This window comes from Poecilia mexicana, unplaced genomic scaffold (genome assembly GCF_051168715.1).
Source record: "Poecilia mexicana isolate PSO_F unplaced genomic scaffold, ASM5116871v1 scaffold_13, whole genome shotgun sequence".
Lineage (NCBI taxonomy): Eukaryota > Metazoa > Chordata > Actinopteri > Cyprinodontiformes > Poeciliidae > Poecilia > Poecilia mexicana.
In genome coordinates, this window is record NW_028263382.1 from 18519231 (window position 1) to 18543762 (window position 24532).

General features: G+C 39.2%; 1 protein-coding gene across 1 annotated transcript in view; it reads left to right on the top strand.

Moving 5' to 3' along the window:
• The window catches only part of clmpb (CXADR like membrane protein b), a 77919-nt gene extending 53616 nt beyond the window's left edge, over nt 1-24303 (top strand). The window contains exons 2-7 of the mRNA XM_014982505.2: nt 7605-7756; nt 12118-12322; nt 15675-15842; nt 17018-17140; nt 17656-17797; nt 18868-24303. Coding sequence (XP_014837991.1) covers nt 7605-7756; nt 12118-12322; nt 15675-15842; nt 17018-17140; nt 17656-17797; nt 18868-19204 — 1127 coding nt within the window. The 3' untranslated portion in view covers nt 19205-24303. The remainder of the gene's footprint in view (nt 1-7604; nt 7757-12117; nt 12323-15674; nt 15843-17017; nt 17141-17655; nt 17798-18867) is intronic.
• Nucleotides 24304-24532: the final 229 nt, after the last annotated feature.

Sequence of the window (24532 nt, forward strand, 5' to 3'; positions counted from 1 at the left end):
CAAAGGTGGTGAATATGTTGCATTTGTGCCCGTAGCTTTTTGGCCAAAAACTGTTGTTCTTGTTAAGATGCTTGTGTTCTTTGGACAGTTTCAGGCTAAAACGGGGAGATTTATGGAGCAGCCAAAACGCCTCGGACAGCTACACCCATGAGTGTAGGAGATGCCACTAGATGCAGCATTGATAAGATATGTATAGCTATGTAAGCAGGTTGCATTGCCGACTTCACTCCCATGGGAGTGTAATTAGCTTTTTTTCTCCCCCCCATTGTCCCTGCATCCCTATTTAGCACAGGGAAATAGAGAATACTTTGGGGGAATTAAAAGTGCTTGTTGCAAAACTAATTTTGGATCTATTTTGGGGATGTGTCAGCGGAATGATATTGCTATCGCTCAACATGACGGCAATGACAAGGCCATGAAAGGGATGCTAATGAAGGCAATAAAAGCAGCACAAGGTGAACATTTACCACAGGGGCTTACATTATTCAGACCTCCATGGTATTCATCTTTTTTTCCTATTCCCATTGGGCCTTCTCTTTTTCCAATTTGCTTTCCTTCCAGGTTCAAAGGATTAGTGTGAAAATGATACTTGCTCTGTTTTTCCATCTTCAGTTCCAAGCATCTCTCCTCTGGCCCCACACACCTTCTCATCAAAAGATGAACATTAAAGAATATGAGCAAATTAATTAATATTTTGACTCTAATACTTCAAGTAACTATAGAAGTTCAAAAACTGAATGCCCTAATTCTGTAGTACAAAAGTAGGACTTTGTTTTTTAAGTGTTTTATACTAATGGCTCATATTTTAATCAGTTATTTTTCTCAGATAATTTAGAATGCAAAGAGACGTCATAGTGGAGTTATAGCTTCTGGTCAGTAAACATTGTCCTGATCCTTCAAACTGAAGTTAATGGTAAAATAATCAGGACATCTCACTCATTGCAAAAGTTATGAGGTAAATTTGTCAGGAAAGCTGGGCATCACAACCCAACACTCTGGTGTCATTTAGTTTCAATATGCAGGTTTTATTATGTGAAATCCCTTATTTTGGCCTAGTCCGTAATCACTGTTCTACCCAAAAGGTAGAGTTAGTTAAAACCCAACCCTTTCAGGTGCCGGACTTTAAGGGAAACAAAGGAATTAAAAACAAAACTACCTTGGCACTGAAAGCTATGCCAAACTCAAGTCATCTGGCTCAGATATTATGAACTTAAATCATGAAGCTGATGGGCTACTTTGTTGACCCTGTATCCAAATTAATCAAACTGCTATAGCACATACAAAAGCAGATTCTGTAGATCAATTCCACCGAGAAATCTATCAAAAAATAGCAGGTAGTGGTCATCCAGTGACAACTATCTGCAGGAAGATCAAGGAATAGTTTCTTTTTTTTTTTTTTCCAAAGACGTAGCCTAGATTCAAAATAAAGGCAATGAATAGAATTTGAAACTAAAGACGAGGGTAGTAACCCATATACTGAACATGCATTTTAATGGAGCAGTGATGACATTAAGGAGTTGAACCCCTAAGAAGTCGCTTGACTGTATGAGTGAAAACAAATTTCCTGAACATGAAAGTAGGCTGAGTATTGGTTAATATTTTCCAGTTACTCTTTGGTTGAAACATCTGAAGAACTGGATGTGTGTGTGTTCTTCCAGAGAGGCAAAAACTCCTATCTGAAAACCTCTGACTTTGTGTGTATTTATAGCATGGTTGCTGTACAGTTGAATAGCCATCTGGGCCTCACAACAGTAGATAGATAAAGTAAAACAAAGGCTGTGAAACAACACACTGAGCTCTGAGTTATTTCACTGCTGCTTCATGCCCTATGCTCCTCTCAGCATGTCCCCAAGTCAGCTAAAAAAAAAAATTGTGCTTGTTGTCAGCAGTAAGAATTGGATGGATTGCATTTGCATGTGCCATGTGAATTCTTTCTGGTTGCATGCATCCAGCTCAAACTCTGTCCCCTTGCTTCTTTGTGTTAGGATCCATTCCCTGAGAAGCCTGGTAATTACAGAAAATGAGCCGTTCTGGCAGAAATTGGAGATAATTGTTTTGCACGTTGCAGTGAGACTCCGAGTGTCACTCAAGCATTACTATGTTGGCCTGAAACTACTGTAGGTATGTGTACTGAGACACCAGTTGTTGCAGAAAATTATTTGTATCTGAGCATTTCCTGGACAGTTCTTGATTTTTCCTTGCAATGTAGAGCATGTTCCCTTTATTCATGCGTCATGCATGGCAGGATGTATACTTTTTCCTATTATGTAGGCGTCCATAGAGAAAATTCTGATCTAGGATATCTCGAACCTTTTTTTTATTATTATTATTTTATTTTTGTGTTTTCGGCTTCCTGTGTCTAAAACCACCTTTGTGATTCTATAATCCTTCCTCCACACCAGTGACTTAGCCTGGCGTAAGAGCTCAAAATAAGGCAATGCACCATTCCTCCCTCCTCTCCGTTAGCCCATTTTTCTCTGTCCTTTCATTCTCCCTTTCTGATCTGCTGTGTTTGAGTACCAGAGGTCATAAAGCTTTGGACAAGGCAAAGGCCCCAGCCAGGCTGATGTGCTGACTGGGGGGATATGAGGCTTGACTTTGGGGCAGTGTGAAAGATCCAGGCCTGTCTTGTTTGTCTGTCTGTCCGTCTCGCTGGCTACACTATAATGAGATTGCAGGGTTCTGTAAGGCGGATTTACTGGAGCACAACTCCCCCTAGGGCCTTTTCATAGAAATTGGTTCCTCCATATTTCACCCAAGCTTCTCACTCTCTCTCTCCCGCTTTGTCAAATGTGTCTATCTTTCCCCCTCACACCCTCTCTCTTTCTAAAACCTCTGATGTTCGCTCCCACTTTTGTTAATTATGATACGCTGCTTTCCTTTCTTTCTGAGGGGAAAGATTGAAACTTTCCATAAAGCACAAAGCTTATCGAAAAGCGGGGAGAAAGAATGACACAATGAGAGAGAAAGTGGGATGTAGGATTTGGGCTGGGATGTGGCACCAATACCCTATCGCGAGGCCTCTCCACATTATCTCCCCTTCAAGATGGCCACATTCATTTTGATGGCCTCTCTCAACTCCATGTGGAATCCCATAAGCATGCATGAATGCATACATGCAACTGTGACGAGGATATTTTCCTAGCGGCTGTTAAAACAGTTCCAGTTTTTTATTGTCTCCCAGTTACTTTGCTGCAAATTGAAAGCCAAGGTCATAAAGCCCATGCACGTTTTTTACAGCATGTATGCAAAGCATTTCGCAGAAATGTTTTCTGTTGGTTTACACTACTGATGTTTACACACATGGTGGGGTCTCGCAGTCCAGCCAGCCCAGCTGTGCACATTGAGAATGGGGCCAATTCAAATTCAAACTTACATCAAGCCAGCCTTTTTTTCGAGAGGTGCTACGTTATCCTCTTCATCATACCAAAGCACTTCTACCTAAAAACAAATAGTTTTTTTTCATATTATTCCCAATATCGGCACAATACCATTCATTTTACGCTACCCATGGATGTGCAGCCATTATTCACCCGTAAGGCTCCTGATCAAATTGTGAAGGAACACTGGATGAATATTTTCAACTTTCCTGGGTCATGTAAACACTTGCGTGCACATAATCAACAGCTTAGGCAGCAGAACATGAGAAATACGGTAAGATGAGCCCACCTACTCAGCAGTGAGCTAAGCCCCAGGCTGCTAATTGGTATGGGGGCACTGATTGCAGAGGCTTGCATAAAGCGCTGCAGGGAGATTGTGGGTAAAGGTTTCCCAGCAGACCCCTGTGCCACCACCAAACATTAACTTGCACCATTAGGTCCAACCAGCTGCGCTTACACACATGGTCTGGGTATTCTCACTCCCCAGAGTTCTTATCACTGAAAAGCTTTCTCTCCCTTTTTCTGACATCCAAACCAATGTCGGCGGGAAGCCCACAAGATGAATGACCCTGCAAATGCGACATTAAAAAGTCATAAACGGGAATACCTTCAGGCTCAGGAGTTCCTCAGTGAGGGGGTGGCCCATATATATATATATATATATATATATATATATATATATATATATATATATATATATATATATATATAATTTTTTTTTTTTCTTTTTTGCTTACTAATGCTTGAACTGCTAAGACCAGGTGGATCAAGGCAAAAGAAGTACCACAGTCATTTATTATGTCACTCTTGTGTTACAAAATAGACTGAGAAGCATTTTCAACATGTGTTCAAACTTTGAGGTCCTAGATCTTTAACCTGGAGATTCCCAAAAATGTTGCCAACATTTCTAAATCTAGCATGTGCTTTAACAGTCAAAGTGAAGAATCAAACCGATAAAACAAATCAGATTTTTTTGTACATTCACCTTTCTTGATATTGACTAAAGTCCTCTTACAGTCAATTCTCTTCTTCACTAATTAAATGAAATGTCCCAGTACTAATTGCATTACTAATTGCAGTTTTGTGACAGAAGTCTGTCCATGATAGCAGCCTTAATGAAAATACCGTTTCATTTTCATGAAGTTCTTTCAGGTTTTGCACTTATTCTCACTCACTCTACTAAAACTGAAAATAGCTTTTATTTTTATCCCCATTGCAGCAACAACACTGAAAAGAATTGTCACCAGTATGACATGATGTAGTTTGGGTATGGGAATCTGAAAAACTATTAGCTTTTTTTGTTTGTTTGTTTTTTGTTTTAGTTTATGTCTGGTCAGCCATAAGCCAGGACAAGTCAAACTGGAAATAGGCCAAATCAGGTTCAGGTCAGGATTAATCAAATTATTTTTTGTTTGTTTGTTTTTTGTTTCATGCAAAGCAAAGAAACATTATTTTTAATTTTGGTTTGTCGCGAGAGGACCCAAATTTGGGTCCTCTGCGCTTGCCGCAACAAGATCGATTGAAAAAACATGCTATACATTTATCAATATAGGCATATTGCATATCCACAGATCGGGAAAAAGCTCTTCTAAATGATACAAACAATATTTTCTACATCAACAACACCCAGCCTGAACACGAAGTAGCTTGATAAAACGAAACGTAATTAGATGCTAACGAGGCTAACGAGGCATACGCGGTAAAAAATGTAACAGTGAAAGAGCGACTATTCCCAAAGCCCACAAACTATCAATCAGAGTAAAGCCGAAGCTCTGCCGTTTCCAACAATACCAGAATCACCACGCTACGTGCAAAACTCACTGAACCAGCAGCTGAAGAAGAAAAAAAGAAATCGCTAATTTCACGAAGCGAAAAACATAAATTCAGTCCTACCTTTGCTGTTTCGTGGTCATAATCCTTATTAGACTAAATATTTCCACTTGGTTCGATAATCCATTTTCCCTAAGTCCATCTCATACTGTTTTCGGCTCTGCCCAGAGCCTCTTCCGCCTCCTGGGCTTCCATATAAAAATGTAGAGGCGAACTCCGTCAATGCACGTCACATGCGTTTCCCGTCCTCTAATTGGTGAATGGCTTTAGTTTCCGTATTAATGTCAACGCCCTCGGATTCTATTGGCTCTGACGGTTCGAAAGACGTGTCAATCATCAAAATTGGCCAATGGGATCCCGAGAAACCGCCCCGCGTAAGTTTGAATATCTGTATTGAGAACTGCATGGTTTTACGCGCAGAGCGCAGAGCGCAGACTAGAGACTCCAGGAGGAAATTTTTTTTTCAAAGGAACCCCCAAAAACAATTATTAGATGTAATTACTTATCTATGACAAGTAATCATTTATTCTATAAGAATAAATAATTGAAACAGAACCTACAGAAAAAAAACTGAGAAAGTTCAAATGGCACAAATTGTGCCAAATTGTGCCAAAATGGCTAATTTGGAAGGTCCGCCTAGATTTTTATCAAGTAGTACCTCTCTAAAACTCATGTGATTCACTTTCTTTCCATGAAACTTGGCACAGTAAAAGGTCAGATTGTGTACTGTTGTTTACTACATCCAAAACATGTAGTAAACATGCTTTGAAAGGAATCTTCATATATTGAACTGGGTTTTTTTAGGCGGAAATAGATATTTTGCTTAATTTCTGCTGTGTATCATATTAATTCACTTTCCTCAGTAACAGGCAGGGTGGGTTTTAGAGCTGTAACATATTCTCTAGAGTCTTGCCTTTATTTTGATACCAAAACAATTAAAATAAACTCTGTAGTTCTTGAGATACATTCAATTCATTTTGGGCATGTATTTTCAACCATATTTCTCAAAAAGAGGCCTAGAGATGAAGAGGTTCTTTCAAAGTTAAGACAGAATTTGAACAAAACTTTAGAAACTGTTGACAACTGTGCAGACAAGAGAAGATGGTCTCTTTTCGGCTGTTCTTTTCCACTTGTCCTTCATCAGCACTGACTCATTGGTTTCAAAGTGCAGTGCTGACATTTTCATTGGCCCAGAGATCACTTATGGGGCAGGGTATTGGCTCCTGTGAGGTTGGACCAGTAAACAAGTGGACAGGGGCCCAATGAGGGCTGGCCTTCTGAGGAACATTTGACAGCCCATAATTATGTCTACTGCATACAAAGGCATTTTCACTGTCAGTATGTCCAGACTGAGTCGAACAGTAGATGCAGAGATCTCAAAAAAACATCTTATGAATCCCATGTATGATGTTTACCCATTATCTGCTTCACGTTTCAATCCCAGAGAAGACGATGATGTGAAATTTTGATATATTTTATTTTCAGAACTACCTAAGCTGATAGGTGATTTGGTATTTAACTAAAAGATAGGCTGGTAAGTGTAATGTCATGTATCCAAAAATAGACATCACAATTGTGCGTTTAAGAATAGCTGGGCTCTGCAGTATTGTGCACTCTATTTTACACATTGGAGAGAGGCAAATACCTCACAAATGCACTACCCCTTCTGGATGTTGAGTATCGCACAGTAACACACACACACAATCCATAATTTCAGGTTCCAGCTAACCCCAGTGACGCCTTTGATTAATTCTACTGAAGCCCACGAGGCTGTCCAGTATCCGCCAGTAAATTAGCCTTGGATATCCTCCATAAGTCCTCTCTCTCTGGTCAGTGCCTGAAGTCACCATCATGTGCACGCACTCTTCAAATTCACTGTAACGGAGACTTTAACTTTGAATAATGTGGAGGGTTTGTGCATATGTGTGTGAGGTGTTGTGCTTGTTTCTTACCTGTGTAAATGCTTCCTAAAATCGTGGCCAGATTTGGTTGAATCTTCCAACTGGCTCCACCTTGATATTAGTTCTTAGTAGGAATATGTGTATGCGATGGCAGAATGCCAGACCACATGCTACTCAGAACTTCAGCTAATGATGAAATGTTTCTATTACATTTGTTGAACCACTTACACTGATACTAATCTCCTGTAAATAAATTTTTTGGGCCTTTTATTGTCCTCTATGAAAACGTGAATAGCATATTGCTTCTCATGTAATCTATTTAGGTCCTCTAACAAATCTCTGTTTGCATCTTTGATTGCATTTTTCTATCTCTGTGGTTGCTTTGATGAAACAACCTGCCTCTCTAGGGCTAGGCCACTGTTCTGATCGGACACTGCTTGGTTTTTTTGTTGCTTTTTTTTTTTCACCTCTTCATTTCTTCTCTCTTCCACAGTTCTGTTCGGTCTGCTGTCAGTGGGTGCCCAGACAGAGATGAAGAAGGTTGTTGGGGACAATGCCACTTTACCGTGCCACCACCAGTTTCCAGCTTCCAGCCCTCTTGACATTGAGTGGTTGCTGCAGAAACCTAACTCAAAGCAGAAAGCGGTAAGATTTCTTAGTCTGTATTCTGTATGGCTTTCTCTTGCTACTGCATCTTACAGGATGGTTAAAAATATGGCAACACCTTATTTGAAGGTGCATAAGACTGGCATGACTCAGTCAAAAACATGATATAACACCTGTGATGTACATGAAATGTGCTTGTTTTTTTATTATCAATGTCAACAGCAAGGGGTGCTACTCTGCCAGAGTGACCCCTGGCGTGACTTATTTATCTTATTTGTTTTTATCTATTTTTGAACGTATGTTCTTTCACATGAAACCCTGCTGAAGGTGGTGTGGTGTGCCCTCGGTCTCTGTGTCCATGGCTGGATCCGTGATATCAAAATGAAAAGTCCTGACCACCATGTTTATGAACAGGACAGTCCAATGGCTTTCCCATGTTTTCATTTTGACAGTTCAGTCTGGAAGAATTTTCCAATGCAAAATATTTTATATTGGCAATACTACCTGAAAATGTTATTGAAAGCACTACAGGCTGCATGCACAGCCATTTGAAACTGTGCTACTTACTGAACTCAACAAATACACTAAGTTATACAGAATATGTGTGCTTCAAATTTTACTGTGCACAACTGTAAAACATATCATGTGGAAGCTGAGGTTCACTTGAGTGAAACTGTTCAATTTGGTAAACATTTTGACAATAGACAATAGATAAAGAATTTCTTAAAATTGACAGATTTTGACAACTACAACATTTTTGATAGTAATGACTCAGGCAATGAAATAAGGACTGTTGGTTTTCAAGTTTTGTTTAGTTTAATAGATGTACTTATTAGCTTTTAGCAACTCCACAGTAAATGGAAAAATATATTTTCTAGATGATGAACAACAAAAAAAAAAATCTTCTCAAAGAGGAGTCTTTGATCGTCCTTAAATGAGAACAACTGTAAACATTTTCTGACGTTTTCTGTTGGCACAAAGGTTATTTCATTCTAAAATTATAAACAAATTGTGACGGTACAAAGCAAATTAATCCAGAAATGACTTTTTGCTATTTAGAATGGAACACATGAAATAGAATTGCCATAAAATGAGGTGTTTCACGTGATCAAATTAAATTAAACTGATTTGGTCTTAATATTGTTTATGTTGGCATTGCAGTTTTCTTCCTGCAAAGTGGCAGGGAGATTTTGCTGAATTTATTCACAGCCTTTAACATCAACATTAATGCTATGCTGCAAACTTTTAATAATTTTTCACAATGGAAAAAGTAAATAGGAATTGTGGGAAACAGCAAAAATTAATGGGAAAATATTGATTATTTCAACATTATATATTTAAGTATAAATATATTTAATTAAAAGTATATGTATTCCATTATATAATGAAAGCTTACTTCTCAGATAATCAGACTGAGCTGATTTACTCGTGATCAATCTCTTTCAACTGTATTTGGAAAATTATTGGCTCATTAAATGGTAAATCAAAGAAAAGTTTGTGCTTTTTGTGTATATTCTTTGGCGTTCCTCAGTTTTATGGTTTTTCAGTTTGAAACTTCCCATTTTTTAAATCAAATTAAGTTAATGTATTGCCTTAACAACTTGTTTTTGTTACTTTTTATAACATTTTTACAACTTTTGTGGTATTTGTTTGCGTAACTACAATGAAAAAAGCACACAACGACAACAACAACAACAAACTACAAAACTGCAGAGTGGAAAAACTGGAATCTGGAGCAGAAAAACGAAGCATGTGTTTAAACAAAGAGAAAAACATCAAATGTTACATTTTAATGATCTCAGAAAAAGGCTGCCATATTGCAATGAATATTTAAAAGGATGAAAACAATGAAGGCACCATTAATTAAAATCAAACATCCAAAGATGTGATTATGACACCGCGTGTGCAGCTGAATGAATGAATCATTCTTTTTTTTTTTTTTTTTTCTGCTGAAAGGCAGTATTTAGGAGGAAGGGCTGGGCATTTGTCAACATTTAGACACTATTTTGCAAGAGAAGAGATACATGCATTAATGTCTGTGAACACTGAAGTTGTCAGACCTCTGGAAGATTTGCCTTTATTGTCATTCAAGTTTGTTTCTGATGGGAAAAGAGACAAACTGGAAAAAGCTGATAAATGTTTCATCTGATTTTATTAAAATATGGCATGTCGAAAATTGTTTATACTTTTGTCAGTAATAGTAAAAATATGTATTGCCATTATAACAATCATGATCTTCTTGTAATCTCAAGTAAACAAAATCATATGTAGATTTATTATCCTCCACTGAAAGAAGGACTCTTAAAACAATTGTGAATCTTAGCCAGATTCAAAATAAACTAAACTAGAACTAAAATTCCAGTTTAGTTCTCAGTTGATAGGTGGAAATTCCCCAGCTGTGACTCATGTTGAATAAGCTTGTTTTAGATCTGAGTTATGTAATGTCATCCACAGCCACTGATGCGTGGAATAAAAATATTCAATAAATGAAACACAAAAGGGGGGAACAAAATAGAAAAATGATAGTCTCATTTTTGTTCTTTTGGAGGTGAATGCAAGATTAATGTATGACATTTGTTCATTTCACATTTATTTTAATTAAACCTGAAGAATGCATTAAGGAGTTTGGGGGGGGATATCTCATCATGTATTTAAGTTTGTGCTGAATAAACAAACCACCTCGTTTTAATTGGAAACTTTACCCACAGCCTGTGGTCATTTTGCTCAATTTTCCCACAATTCTTCACACTCATGAGTACTTTCCGTGTCTCTGTCCCATAAGAATGTTTGCAGTATACACCCAGACATAACCAGAGGCCTAAATACACATAGTCATATGGTGCAGCCTGCACCCACATATGTATGAGTAATAAATGCCCAAAGTACATAAAAAAGTGCCCATAGGCAAATATCTGTAAAACATTCTTTTTATGGTGCCAAGGCTGTTCACGTTTGCACCGTAATGTACGTCTTGTTGCATTTATGGAGGGTGTCCTTATAATCTGCTGTGTGTGAAGTCTAGGTATATGCATGTGTAAGTGGCCAGTGGTCACCTGTGGTCCCAGCAGGTGCCCCCATTTCTTTGGGCACTGATGTGCTGTGGCACCGGCATTTAGCAGCCCCCCATCTGCAGGCTCTCACTTGCCCTGAGTAATAGGCCACTGTGACAGCTGCGTTTGTTTGTGCTTGTGCATGTGGAGAGAGCGTAAGAGAAAAAGGAGAGGAACACGTGTATTCTTAAGCTGAGAAAGAAAAAAAAACTTTGAAAATAAATGACCATGCTTACAGTGAAATTATCCATCATATTTGTTTATTTTTAACAACTTTTGACTGTATAGTAAAATAAACTAAAGCTTTAATATTCTTACAAGCCAAGTGCAATGTTTTGTCATCTGAAAATACAGCGTTGCATTATGCAGTGCACTGTGCTTCTGTGTGGCTTAATTCTGTGCCAACACCTAATTTGTGCCACAGTGGGTACTTTCATCTTTTATCAGCAAACCAAATAGATTTTTTTGTCTTTTTGTATGGTCAGTTTGACAGCTTTGCTTGTACAAAGGCCATAAGGATATAGTAGTCCTCATAGATAACCAGCTGAATGCGCTGTAGCATCACAGCAAATGCATTCATCAGTGAAATATTCCATCTATCCCAGGGGTTAATTAGAAAATAATCGTTAGCATTGCTATTCATACTGTAAGTACTGGAACGGTGAATTTTCCAGCATTGTGAGTAGACAGTGAGGCAACACTACGCTTATGTACCAGTCGTTCACGTACGATCTTTGGAGTTATGGAAGTTTTAATGTTCCTGTCTGCAGTTAAATAGATTGAGGATGTTCTTTGTGAGACATAAAAGTTTACTAAGGCAAATTTACTTCTAAGTAGCATGAATTGGAGTAACGGTTCGGAATGATAAAATAACAGATATTTCAAACTGTTTTGTTTTGTTTTTTAATGAGGAACAAGAGTTTTTAGAAAGGAGCAGGGCAGATCTGATTTTAGTCAAAGTCAAAGTCTTCCTTTGTGCCGTTGACTTTACTGCAGTCCCTCATCCATGTGGCAACAGTGGAGAGGAAAAATTGGCTCAGTACAAGCGGCCATCTGCACCGACTAACAGGGGGCTTGAGGAGACAGAGCAGACACACAAAAAGAAACAGAAGAGCTGATGTAGGAATACTTTCTATGTTAATGAAATGTAAAAAGTTAATAGCAGAAGAGGAAGAATGTCTAGTTGTTGACAGCATTATCTCAGCCTATTGCCCCCTCCAGGAAAGTATCGCAGTTGCATGGAACGCCAGACCAGATGTAGCTTCTATGGAGAGAAAAAAACAACAACATAAAGTTAACATACAGTTGAAATAACAGAAAAGTAAATTACATCTTCTTTCCCACATCCAGATCATTACTTTCTTCGGAGGACAGGTCTACACTAACGAGGCCGTTGGCAGTGACGCCAGCCGCTTGTCCTTCGCCGGGGAGTACCTGGGCGGCGACGCCTCCCTGCTGATCAGTGACCTGCTGCTGACCGACTCCGGGGATTACTCCTGTAAAGTCAAGACTGGGGGAAAGTACCACTGGAGCCAGGTCAACCTCATTGTTCTGGGTAAGGGTTTACAGAGATACTCTCATAGTGAGCATACAAGCAAATAAATGCAGATGACAAATTCACTCAGAAGAATTCACACTGAGATCCTCAGACATGCCATCAGGTTATGAGGGAACTCATTTGGACTGAAAATACACAAAGATTATCAAACACATACACATGTAGGCCTAATCAGAAGATCATTAGCCTGGCACATTTCCTCCATCATGCTGACTGATCTAATGATTCAATTTGATGCAGACGGTGTGATTTGATTTTCCTTATGCTGTTTGGGTCCGTTTGGAATGGTTTCTTGATGAGGTGAGACGGAAAAACATTGAAGGACATAGAAATGGGCTCGGGAAGATGAACTCAGGGACCGAGTAACACAGGCAGATATGCTAGTGAATTCAAAAATACTTAACATCCCCTGTTAGACAAATGAAACAACAATCTGAAAAGGCATTTGCTCCCAAAATGATTCTCTGTGTTTTCACTATATTCTTTGTAGCCAAGATGCCAAGTATACAGACAATGCCATTTTCAAATAATGATTGCATTTCTAAGAAAAAAGTTAAGGAAACCGACCTGTGTAAAATATTGACTGTCCCGTAAATCCTGAAGTTGATTTTGACATTCTTTGACAGCAACTATAATAATTGTAATAATTTCTTTTGGAGGTATTTCTCCTCACTCTTTTTGCAGAGCTCATCCTGAATGGAGAGTTTTTGAGCATAAACCAGATTTTTTAAAGTCACATCTTTATCCAATATTAAACATTTATTATCTTATGGATTTAAGTATGACCAAAAAAAGCTGAAGAGGGCAAATGCATTTTCACAGAACTATAACATGGATTTTTCTCAGTTTGCGATACTTAGTGTAAATTAAATATGCCTGGACCACAGATATAGCTCACGGTGTTCAAGAACATCAAAAGAGGAGGAGCTCTGCCACATGAGCCTGACACAAAGTCTGGTGGGAGGAGCAAGATTGTTCTGTGTCAGAAAAGTGTCAGAAAAGCAGGCGAATTAATAAAACATCACGGGAGATTAGTTCAACCAGACGTTATTGGTTTTCTAATGGAGCAATCTGTTAATCCTCTCGCTCTCACTCTCCTCTCACTTCCATGAAGATATTGTGGTGACTTAGAGCCTCAATTTTCACAAACTGCCTTCAGCTCTGCGTCGACACTTTTGCTTCCAAGAGGGACAAACGTCTGAGATCCTGCTCCCGCTCCCCCGCGTTCGGATAATAACTTGCAACTGGCTTGGCATGAAACAGTAAATGTCAGTGGTTGCATTTGTTTGCTTGCCAGTGCATATAGCATCATATGCAAACTTGGTCACTCATGCCAAGGAATTTATTCTCTGCTTGACGGAATGTTGGAATTTTCATGTGCAGATTTTGGACTTTAGAAGCGAAATGGATTGATGGTTCAAGTTTGGTAAACTATTTTTCTTTTAAGGGACTTCTGCTGCGGTTCAGTCTTACTCACCATGACAGAGCTGACAGATGCTCAGTGCTCTGCAATCAGCCGCTCTCGTTATATTGCTCACAGAGCGTGTGAGCCAATGCCATTCTGCTTCTGACATACTCTCGAATTATGTTACCATGTCAGAGTTACTTATTCTCCAACTTTGCTCACAAGCAAGCACATGCAACTTCACATGGCTAATTTGACAGTTGCACAAAACACAAAACAGATATATAAATTTAGTCGACCAATCATCTAAAATTATGTCACTAGAGAGGGAGACAACTGTGCTCCATTTTCTTTTTATAGTGAAGCCGTGCCTCACAGCAAGAATCTAAGCAGAGCAGCTGTACAGATCTCAGCAGGGCTGCAGCTATACTGCTCTGTGCCTCCAGCTGTGGCAGACTATGACCAAAACTATTGACCTGTGGAAAAAATGGTACTACACGCATTCATGGCCTGGTCTGGGGCCCCGTTTGTCCATTCCCTGCAGAAAGCCATTTTTTTATTGTGTCACCAGTTTGCAGAAAGCAAACAGAAAATGGCCAACTAACTTTAAAAAGACTACATCTTATGTTTTAAAATACCTACCATAATAGTACCCACCATAGTGACTGGTGTTGCCTTATTGTAATGTAAAAAAAAAATCTTTAAAAAGTGATGATGAATCTCAGATGTCACAATCGACCTCCTTTATTATCTTGGTCGCTATGCGTGAGGGCATAGTGACCAAAGTCCTCATCCAGCTGCATTTATTAAATATTGCTCTGACTGTAGTTATGGAGACATTTAAGCAAGTTGTTTTCTTGCAGTGATTGTCTGACATTATGCGCTTCACTTAAGGGGTATTCTTTCCTCTTTTTACCGTTTTGAAGAACCGTGAACTCATTTCTGCTTATACATACACAACGACTTACTGGACAGTTATAAAGCTACCCAATGTTGAGATGTATCCAGATGTTGCCATCATATAGACATCTGCAAAAACCCTAATAAGAGGCAGCAGACTGTAAAATCTGTAATTACTTTTCCATTTAGCTAGATCAAACTACTGCCATACTTTGTTGTGGAGAATTAGCTTTCTCTACTGTACATTTTCATGTTTTTCTTATTTGCAATCACAAAAATTCAGTGTGGGGTTGTTCGTGTGTGCGTGTGTGTGTGTGTGTGTGTGGGAGGAGGGGTGAGGGGTGTGTATGCGTGGGGGGGAATTTATAATTTTGTTGTCTTTTAATAGAGGTCCAGCCAAGGACTGGGTTTACAAATTAGCCTGTGGCTAGAAAACCTTTCCCCAAAACAATGGTTGCTTTGTTTCTCACATGTAACATTGTTTAATGAGTTGTCCTTGATGAACTCAATTTGAATTCAATTCAGTTGAAACGCTATGTCTTAAGCAGATGGAGAAAACAAACTGTGGGTTTCAGCACTTTCTCTACTGCTCCTGGAGCTGTGTCTACCTGCCCTTTGCCGCTGTAGGGTGCTGAGGGTTGCAAGTTTTCCACCATTCTCAACATTCTAACAATTTTGCACTTTCAGGTGACAAATTGTTGAAGGTTATAAAAACACAGGGGCCTGTTTCAGCAATGTGCCCTGTCTGCTTTAATGTTACATGATGTCTTGATCAAATAGTCAATAACACAACTGGGATTCCCTCTTGAGATATCCTGGTTGTGGAGCAAAACTACCCTGGCTCGTGTAAGCAGGCAGCTTCCCCAATTGGTAATAAATGGAAAAAAAAAACATTGTAATTTTCTTATTTTCAACAAAAACCTTAGTATTCTAAGAAGTGTACAATCTTTTGAGAACTGTATCTGCTATTTTTAACATTAAAAGAGAAATAATTTAGTTTTCTCTGTGGCACATTTTTTTTGTTTGTTTTTTGGTTTCCCACAGAAAAGCCCTCCAAACCAAGGTGCCGGATGGATGGAACACTCTTGGAGGGCAAGGATGTCAAGCTGAGCTGTAAATCCAGCGATGGTTCAGACCCCATTAGCTACAAGTGGGAGCGAGTGCTTGACAAAGGGAAGAGTTTGGGCAAGCTTCCAAACTTGGCACTGATAGGTAAGAAAAATAATGCTTTAGAAAGACCTTTAAAAAGAGAGAGAGAAAGATAACACTACACTGACATGATGTGCTGATTCACGATTCAGTTCCCCTTCACAGAAATGGTATGTTAATTAATTTTTATATTGATGACTTTTTTTTTCTTTTTTATTGCTGCATTAGTCCCAGAGAGATTTCTGCAAAGTACACCACTGTAAACCTGCCTCCTCTATTATTTTAAACATCTGTAAAACACTGGCACCTAAATCTACAGAGGCAAATCTCATTCTCCTATTGTAGATTCTTTAGATGCTTGTCAAGAATTATTAAAAGTTGCAACAGTTGGCTCAAGGGAACATGCGTTTATTTTTTTTCAGTTTCATCCACTGATACTTCAATCAGTTAATATGCTTGGATTGTTCTGATTCTCTTCCCACACACAAGCAATAAGCCTAAAACCATGAAAATGAGTTCTATTTATTCTTTTCCAGGAAATCAAACGGCACAACATTGTGATTTGTGGTTTTATTCTGTCAGAATTACATGCATCATTACGAGAATTTGTGCTGAAACCGGGTTTAGTGAATTTGAAATGTCAAGCCGCCTCAAGTCAGTCACAGTTGCGAGCATTAAAGCAGTGTGTGCATTTTCTGTGTGTGCATTTTCTGGGAGTGAAGCTGAAGTGGAAAAAAAAAACAATCAAATCCAATACACTGAAAGGTTTTTCAGCTTTTTTGTTTCTATATCCCAATCGACAAACCAAACAATGGATAAATAAAATACCACTTTACAGGTTTTTTGTTTTTTTTTCTTTTTTACTGTAATAGTGGTACATGTCCAGCCAAAACCTCTCCAGTTAGTGGCATCAACCAAGCACCACCTGTTCAGTATAATTACTTTTCATGGGACAATAACACACAGCATCAGCAGCCATTATTTATGGGTCTAGTGAAAGCTAATACCACATGGTTGTCAGTGGTGCAGATGACTAAATATCCCATAGGGCTCTGGGGCTCCGTCACCCTGTCAGACACACTCCTGCTTCTCTCCTCAGATCCTCCTGACTGTGATGGACCTCCACTGGAAAATTTCCCCACCGCCCCCCCGCTATTCCACTCCTATTTGCTCTCTCTTGTTGAATATATTTCAGGCCTCTTTTTTTCATAAATGACATCTTATGTTTTTGGGGACAGATCTGAAGAACCCAGAGATTGTCACCCTGAGGAATCTTACCATGGACAGCACAGGTGTCTACAGGTGTACAGCGAGCAACGACGTGGGAGAGGAAAACTGCACCATTGAGGTCACGATGCAGCGTGAGTTGTGGAGGGGAACTCGACCTCGCAGTCTTCACCTCACACCAAACTGCCACACTGATTGATGGTTATTGTTTTAAACTACAGCTGCAAATACATTTATTCTTCACCCTGCCTCTACTCCCCTTTACCCTCCTATCGAATGCAGTAAACCCGTGGCGATGGCCCCTCTGTTTTAAATGCCATGTTTCACTGTCAAAATGATGCTTTCCTCGAGAGTCTCCTGACAGGGTCATGTATGGGGGAATAGTAAAAAAAAACAAACAAAAAAAAAAAAACGACAGATCCAGCAGCTCAGCATAAATGTTTTTTAGTTTTTGGTGTTAAATTAATGTCCTTAAATTAAATATGGATGGAGGGACTCAAAAGAGAGAAGTGAGTCTTTTTCTGGTGAACGTGCATGTAAAATGATTATTAATAAATTGAAGACTAACAGGGAAAATGGAATAGTATTTTACGAGAGAGAAAAGCAGAATATATCTCTAATCACTTTCTTCCTCTTCTTTCATCCACAGATGTGAGGGATGTTGGGACGGTAGCGGGAATAGTGGCGGGAATATCCCTCGGTGTCCTCATTGTCATAATAATCATCTGGCTCGTCTTCTGGAAGAAGGAAAAAAAGAAGTACGAAGAGGAGGAGACCCCAAATGAGATCAGGTTCAATCATATTCTTGTCGTTTGTCTCTCTTTTATTTTTCAATCGTTTTTACTATTAAAACTATAACTCAGTAAAATTCGGGACACAAAATGTTTGAAAATAAATACTGTCATACTGTGAAGCAGCTGTTCATGCTCAGGATCACATGCCACTGCATTGCCTAGCTTGTAGGTCTTATGCTCCTCTCAACATCAGCTGAAAATTGTGCTCTGCTAATGCAGAAATCTTTACACCGATTTATGAAAGAATCAAGCTTTCAAGCTTGACTTTGCCACTTACTTTCATTTTTGCTTGGAAAAAAAACACTTTTTTAGTTTTCTGGAACTGTTTTCACTGTGCACGTGAACCTTGTTCTCTGCATGGAGTTGCGTGGATATTTTTGTATGAATTTGTAATGGATAAATCTTCAAACGTTATCCATTCCATTTTCTTGTTAATAATAATAATAATAATAATAATAATAATAATAATAATTTTGGCTGCATTAGAATATATCTCAACCTAAAATGTGCATTTCTGACTCTGTATGTTCATAAGCATCATCGGACTTTGTGTATAGACCAAGAACTTGTTCACAAACTTCCTATATGTTTAACACCCTTTCTAATAATAGGTTACTTTTGAAATTGAAACCAAAACAAGGATTATTGCTTTGAGTCAGTCATCCTTAATAACATCAGGGCAGCCAGGTACCATTTTTCTGAGACTTTTATCATGTCATATTAGAACTCAAGTAGAAGTTGATTTATTTGGGATGGTTTTCATTGTATTTTCAGCGCCTTTTTTTTCTTCAACAGTTGCATCTGGGGAACCAGTGATTCTAGCAGAATTCATTATTCCATGCAAATTTGCTTCAGAAAACTCTAAGGCTAGGGGGTATCTCATGAATTACATGAAGCTCTGGCAAACTACAAGTCCCCAGTGCTTTAGACCTTGGAATAGTGTAATGCAGGGACACTCTGCTGTGTTATTGTGTTAGGATTCTCTTCTCTGTTTCAAGAGTTGCTTTTTTATATCAAATAAATATTGTTGTCCTTATGTTGTCCTTGCTGTGTTTCCCAACATGTAGGGAAGACGCTGAGGCTCCCAAGGCCAAACTGGTGAAGCCAAACTCGCTATCCTCGTCCCGCTCTGGCAGTTCACGCTCCGGCGCCTCCTCCACCCAATCAATGGTGCACAACAGCACCCAACGTGGCCACCGCCCACGTCCACCTGCAGTGGCAGCTCTCAAGGAAAATGGACAGCCTCCAGGCTTCCCCCAGTCCCCTCCAGCTTACACCACAGTGGTGCCCCCCAAAACCCCTGAGCCCCCTGTCACTCCAAAATTCAACACCAGGAACATGTCTGGACCCACACCCCCGACTCTCATGGTCCCAGCCCAGACCAAGGCCTTTCAGACTGTGTAGGACTGAAAGCCACGCCCTTTCCTGCAGCCATGTAAGACTCCGACCCCTCCCTGAGGCCCCATAACCCTCTCTCCCAAAGACTGAGACTCTTCCATAAACAAAGAAATGCAACTAGTTTAAAGGATGTAATAAAAAAAAAAAAATCAATACTATAATTCCAAAAGTACTTTTAATGAATGCATAACTTAAAGGGTAAAATATAAGACATGCTTGCCCCTACTGATTTAAAAAAAAAAACAACAAAAAAAAAAAACAAACAAAAAAGCTGAAACCTGAGATGCAAAACGATCCCATGGCTGAAAGTAGAACTTTTTTGCTGCATTTCTTCTTTTTGCTTCAGATGGCACAGAGAAGCACCATGTGCATTGAGGTGGAAGGCGCCCCCTTGAAGAGCTTTATTTATTTATCAAATCAAAGGCTTAGGCATGCAGTCGGAGTGAGAAAAGGAAACTAAAAACATACTTACATTCACCATCAGTTAAACAAGATGAATATAAGTAGGGCGGAAAAGAGGGGAAAAGTGGGAGACTGTCTGGGAAGCTGGGTGTTTTTTTTTGTTTTTGTAAAGTTGGAGACCAGGGAGGAGGGGGTGATTCTCTGATTCATATCACTCTTCACCTCTGTCTGGCTGCTTCCAACTACTTGCTCTAAAACCACAAACCGCTTTGCCTCCCCCCATGGGCCTGGCCGATTTTGCCCATCCATGTGGACAGACGCGGTGCGCAGCGTGTGCATCATCCGCCTCGTTGCTTTCGGTCTTTTGTGCTCTCGCAGAGGAACCTGTGAGAAACCACAGACTGACTCAGCTGGCTCGTGAACGCCTCATCTGCTTCACTGTTCGACTGGCATACGGGGCAGGAGGGACTTCAGGAGCAAGGATGTAGCATTGACAGTCAAATCAATGGACTTATCGTTCCTCCCACATCTACATTGTTAAACTCCTGTACTGCTACCAAATATTCTCCTAAGTACTTTAGTAGCATTTATTAGGCCTATAGCGATTCTTTAAACATAGAGGTAAGCATCTATTAGAACAGCTAGGATCTTTGTTTGGTTTCGTCTCTGTTTCCTTTTGTCTCGTTTTCCTGTGCGGGTTACAAAATATCAAAGGCAGCCATGTGTCCAGTCCCTCATTTTAAGAAGTGCCACCAATGCCCCAGGATGGGTTATGATTGGTATTTTTTTTATTATTATTATTATTTTCTTTTTGTTTACCAGCTACATTTCTGAACTGAAGCCAAAATTCGTTGAGATGAATGTGTGATTTACAAAGATGGTGGAGTCCATTATTTTCAGCCTCCTTCAGGGTACAATATCAAACTAAGGCACATGACTTTCAAATTTTACTTTAGCTTGTCTAAAGATGGGGAACAAGGAGTGTGACTTAGATAAATCCAACACTCTCCTTGGATCCGTAACAGCAGTGTGGCACTTGATTGTTGTTTCGCCCAATCACTTGCTTGGTTAATGCTTATTGTCAGCAAGAAACCTATTTGTTGTATCCTCTGAGAGACAAAGTGCAGTTTGACTGAAAGTAGCTGAAAAAGGGGCAAGTAGCCTATCTAGTGTGCCTTTGCAATCCCTCTCCCTTTAGATGTTTTCTTTTCTCTTTTCTAAGCCCCTCACCACCCCTCTCCCTTGGTCCTTATCTTCAGTGTACCAGCAGTTAAGTCTCTGTTCACATGAAACTTTGAGGGTCACCAGCGGGAAGCACTCGATGTCACAAGAACTGCCCCAGAAACGGATGCAGCCGAAGAAGCACCAAGCAGAGTGAGTGGTGAGAAAGCAATCCCATGCCACAAGACTATTTACTGTACATTCTGTAATCAGTCTTGTTTTATATTGTACATACAGATAGCTTATACGCACATGATGTCAGTTCAACTTAAAAATAAGGGTATGTCAGGAAAATGTTTCCTCACAAAATAATGCCAAGTGAGAAATCCAAAGTGAAGTCAAACTGTCTTTTTTTTTCTTTTTTTCTGAAGTTACAAATGACAATGATATTGTCAGTGACCCTTAAAAAATGTATGTGTGGATGTGTACAAGACAAGATCCACTATGACCACTTCCAACTTACTATATATTTTCTGTTTCTGAAAAAACAAACTATATATCTATAGACACTTGGACAAGTTTTCAAGACCACCATTGTGTAACTCATGTCACTAACACTTGACATGAGTTAGTGACAGTTAAACTTTGCTTTGAAAGTAAAATTTAATTATTGAGATAAAATGTCATCTTGTTATAAAAAAGGAACATTGACCTTAACATATCAATAACGTGTTTTATTATGTATAAATATATAATTTTTTTTTACTAATTTCTTGTGCATTTATTCTCAATAACCTTAGCAAGTACATGTAGAAGGTGTTCACAAAGGAGATTATTTTCATTGCTGCACAAATCCAAATATAATTTTAACATAATTTATTTTGCTACATTTGAAAAATTATTTCCATCCAGACATAATCTTTCAGCCCTTTCAACATACAATTAAACTTTAATTCTGAAAGGTGAGCTTTCAGTATACAAAGTGTGCAACCTTTTACTGATTACACACAAATACCATTGTGGTTTCTCAACCTTTGGAAAATGTCTAGTCTTATCTTGCTCACATTTGTAGTCAGAGAAATAATTCAAACATTTCAAATGACCAGGATTGTAAAAAAACAAAAACAAAACAAAGCTAAAGGAAGACCTACGTTTATCTTTGTCCTGTATTTCTACATTTGTCTTTTTTTCTTTTTACCAGGGTAGCTATTAGAGCCACTGTGTCCTATTTTGCTATTTGACAGTCTAGAACTCCCATCATCCGTGGCTCTGCATCATTAGAGCAAATTTGGTCATATTTCAAGTCTAAATCTGCAACATCTGCCAGGAAAGGATGTGTTGTTTGATTTCACACATTGGATTTCACACATGACTTAACCACAGAGGTAATTGGGATTTTTATTATTATTTTTTTTCTTGTATTGTTTCACTAAAAGCAGCGTGTCGTGTTCGACCAAGGAGGCTAACTCTATGTTTGTAATAGAGCAGTTTTGAGCGTGCTTACTGGCATGTCTGCGAATACACTTGTAATTGTGTGTGAACGTGTATGCGTGGGTGTATGCATGTAAATTCAGTATTTGCCCTTGGGCCACACCCACACACTCTGATGTTACCCATTCAATGAGGGCGAAGGATGCAGTCAAGCAAGGGAACCTCTGTTTAAATGTACATGACTGAAGACTGGCAGTGTTGATTTTAGCTTTTGCTTAGTTTCATATGCCTACTGAACTTTGCTTCACAGGCAGCAGTCATGTTTTTGCTTGTGGGGGTGGCGTCTAGAGACAAAGAGCGTTCATAATTCATAACTTTCCTCAGCTCTGGAGGGGACTGGTACGCTCCTGCTGTCTCTGTGCAGAATGCACTTTGCCCAGGTTGTCTCGGTGGCATCTCACCAAACAGACACACATAGTTACAAGTTGTATATACGTACACATCAACAGGTGCACATATCGTATGCGAGATGCATATGACAATGCAGTTGTGTGCACACGCAAGCACACCTCACAGAAACTGACACCCTTTGCACAAACAAAAGCCCAAACAAGCATTCCCTGTTATTTCTGCTCCTTCAGAATCAATTTGACGGATCGAATGTCTGGAGGTATTACGGTTGACTGATGGAGCCCGGATACTAAATGCGGCACAGAATGGGACGTGGCATCACTCAGAGGACATGTGCACACACTTACATAAAAAAAAAAAGATACAGTAAGAAAACACACACACACACACACACACACGCACTTGGAAGCACTCGCTAAAACAGACACTGCTATGCATCTTAAAGATCTCGATGGCATATGCTGAAAGATTTTTTCCCCCCAGCTTGGGAATTTACAAGAGTGGTACCGGGAAACAAGAGAGTTATAACAGGATTGGTTCTGAGCCAGGGCTGTGGGCTCTTGTCATTGAAATTCCCTCCTCCACAGATGAAAGTAGCAGCAGTGGTGGTGGAGGATGGGAATCAAGTCTTCCAGCTTTAAATTCCTCCAAGCTTTTCTGATTTGCTTTCCAGCGTCGGCAAGTCTCAGGTGGCAGATTCCCCAGTTTATGAGCCCTCGCGCTGCACACTTCTTTGTGACCCAACAAACTCGCTCTTTTTCCAACAAATGAATTTTAAGTCGCTTTTTGTCAGTTCAGTGTGCGCAGGAGGGAAAAAGTCTTAACACGCCCCACAGCTCAGCGCGTCGGCTCCACGTGCAATATTATCAGTCAGCAGCACCACACATTGTCTTGTTACCAACACTCAAAGGTGCAGTTTAATGGTTAATGGTTATCCTGCGGTATGTGATGAGAGAATGAATCTCATGTAGCTAGAGTGTTTTATGTTCTATTAGCCGCGTTTTATTTCTGATTAAAGCTATTGAGCAGGGCAATCTGTGGTTTGGCCTTGTCTGTCAGTATAAGAGAATGTGATGTATTATTGCATTTTAAGAGTGGAGATGAACAACGCTCGGTTCAACCTCCAGGAAGTCAAAGAGAGATTGTAAGAGGTACCTGCATGTCATAAGATTGAGCAGATGAACGGGAATGCTTTGCTTTGATGTAACATAACTGTAATCAACTAAAAGTAATCCAAAAAAAAAAAATCAAAAATTGTAAATATATCAACACCAATTGATTTTTGAAGCTTTACTTTTGTCTTCTTTTGTTTGTTTGTTTTTTTTTTGTTTTTTTTTTTCAAATGTTCATCCATGTACTTTGCACTTTTCAGTGTGCTATGCTCATCACCGGTGTGTGTTGATTCTGTGTGGTCGGCTGTTTCCTCTTGACTGCGTTGTTTCAATGTCAGGGGCAGACAGGCTCAGCATGGCTCGACTAAAGGGAAATGTAAAACACTTTTGTTTACTTTACTCTCATCTGTTTTCTGATGTGCATTTTCATTTTAGTTTTCTAAAATAATAAGGGATTTTTTTTTTTTGCTTTGTTCATTTGATGAAAACAATCCTTGTAAATATCACGAGTAAAAAAAAATGTATATTTTTACGACTTCTGAGTTATTACTCTTTCATTTGCAAATAAAATATTCAATGACAACCTAACTGGTCTTGTGACATCTTCCTTTTGAATTAGAATGAGGTAGACTCCTAGAGTTATAAAATCGTGAATAATTGATTAGTGCTCCGAAGTCTCTCATCCTTTGCTGGTGTGTGGGAAGTGTTAAGGTCAGAGCTTTTATGCTTAGTAGAAGCTTGCACGCTTTATGTATGTGCTTATGAAACGGTCAGTCTGGTCTGCTTAGCTGACTGTACCAGAATTTGACAGCTGTCA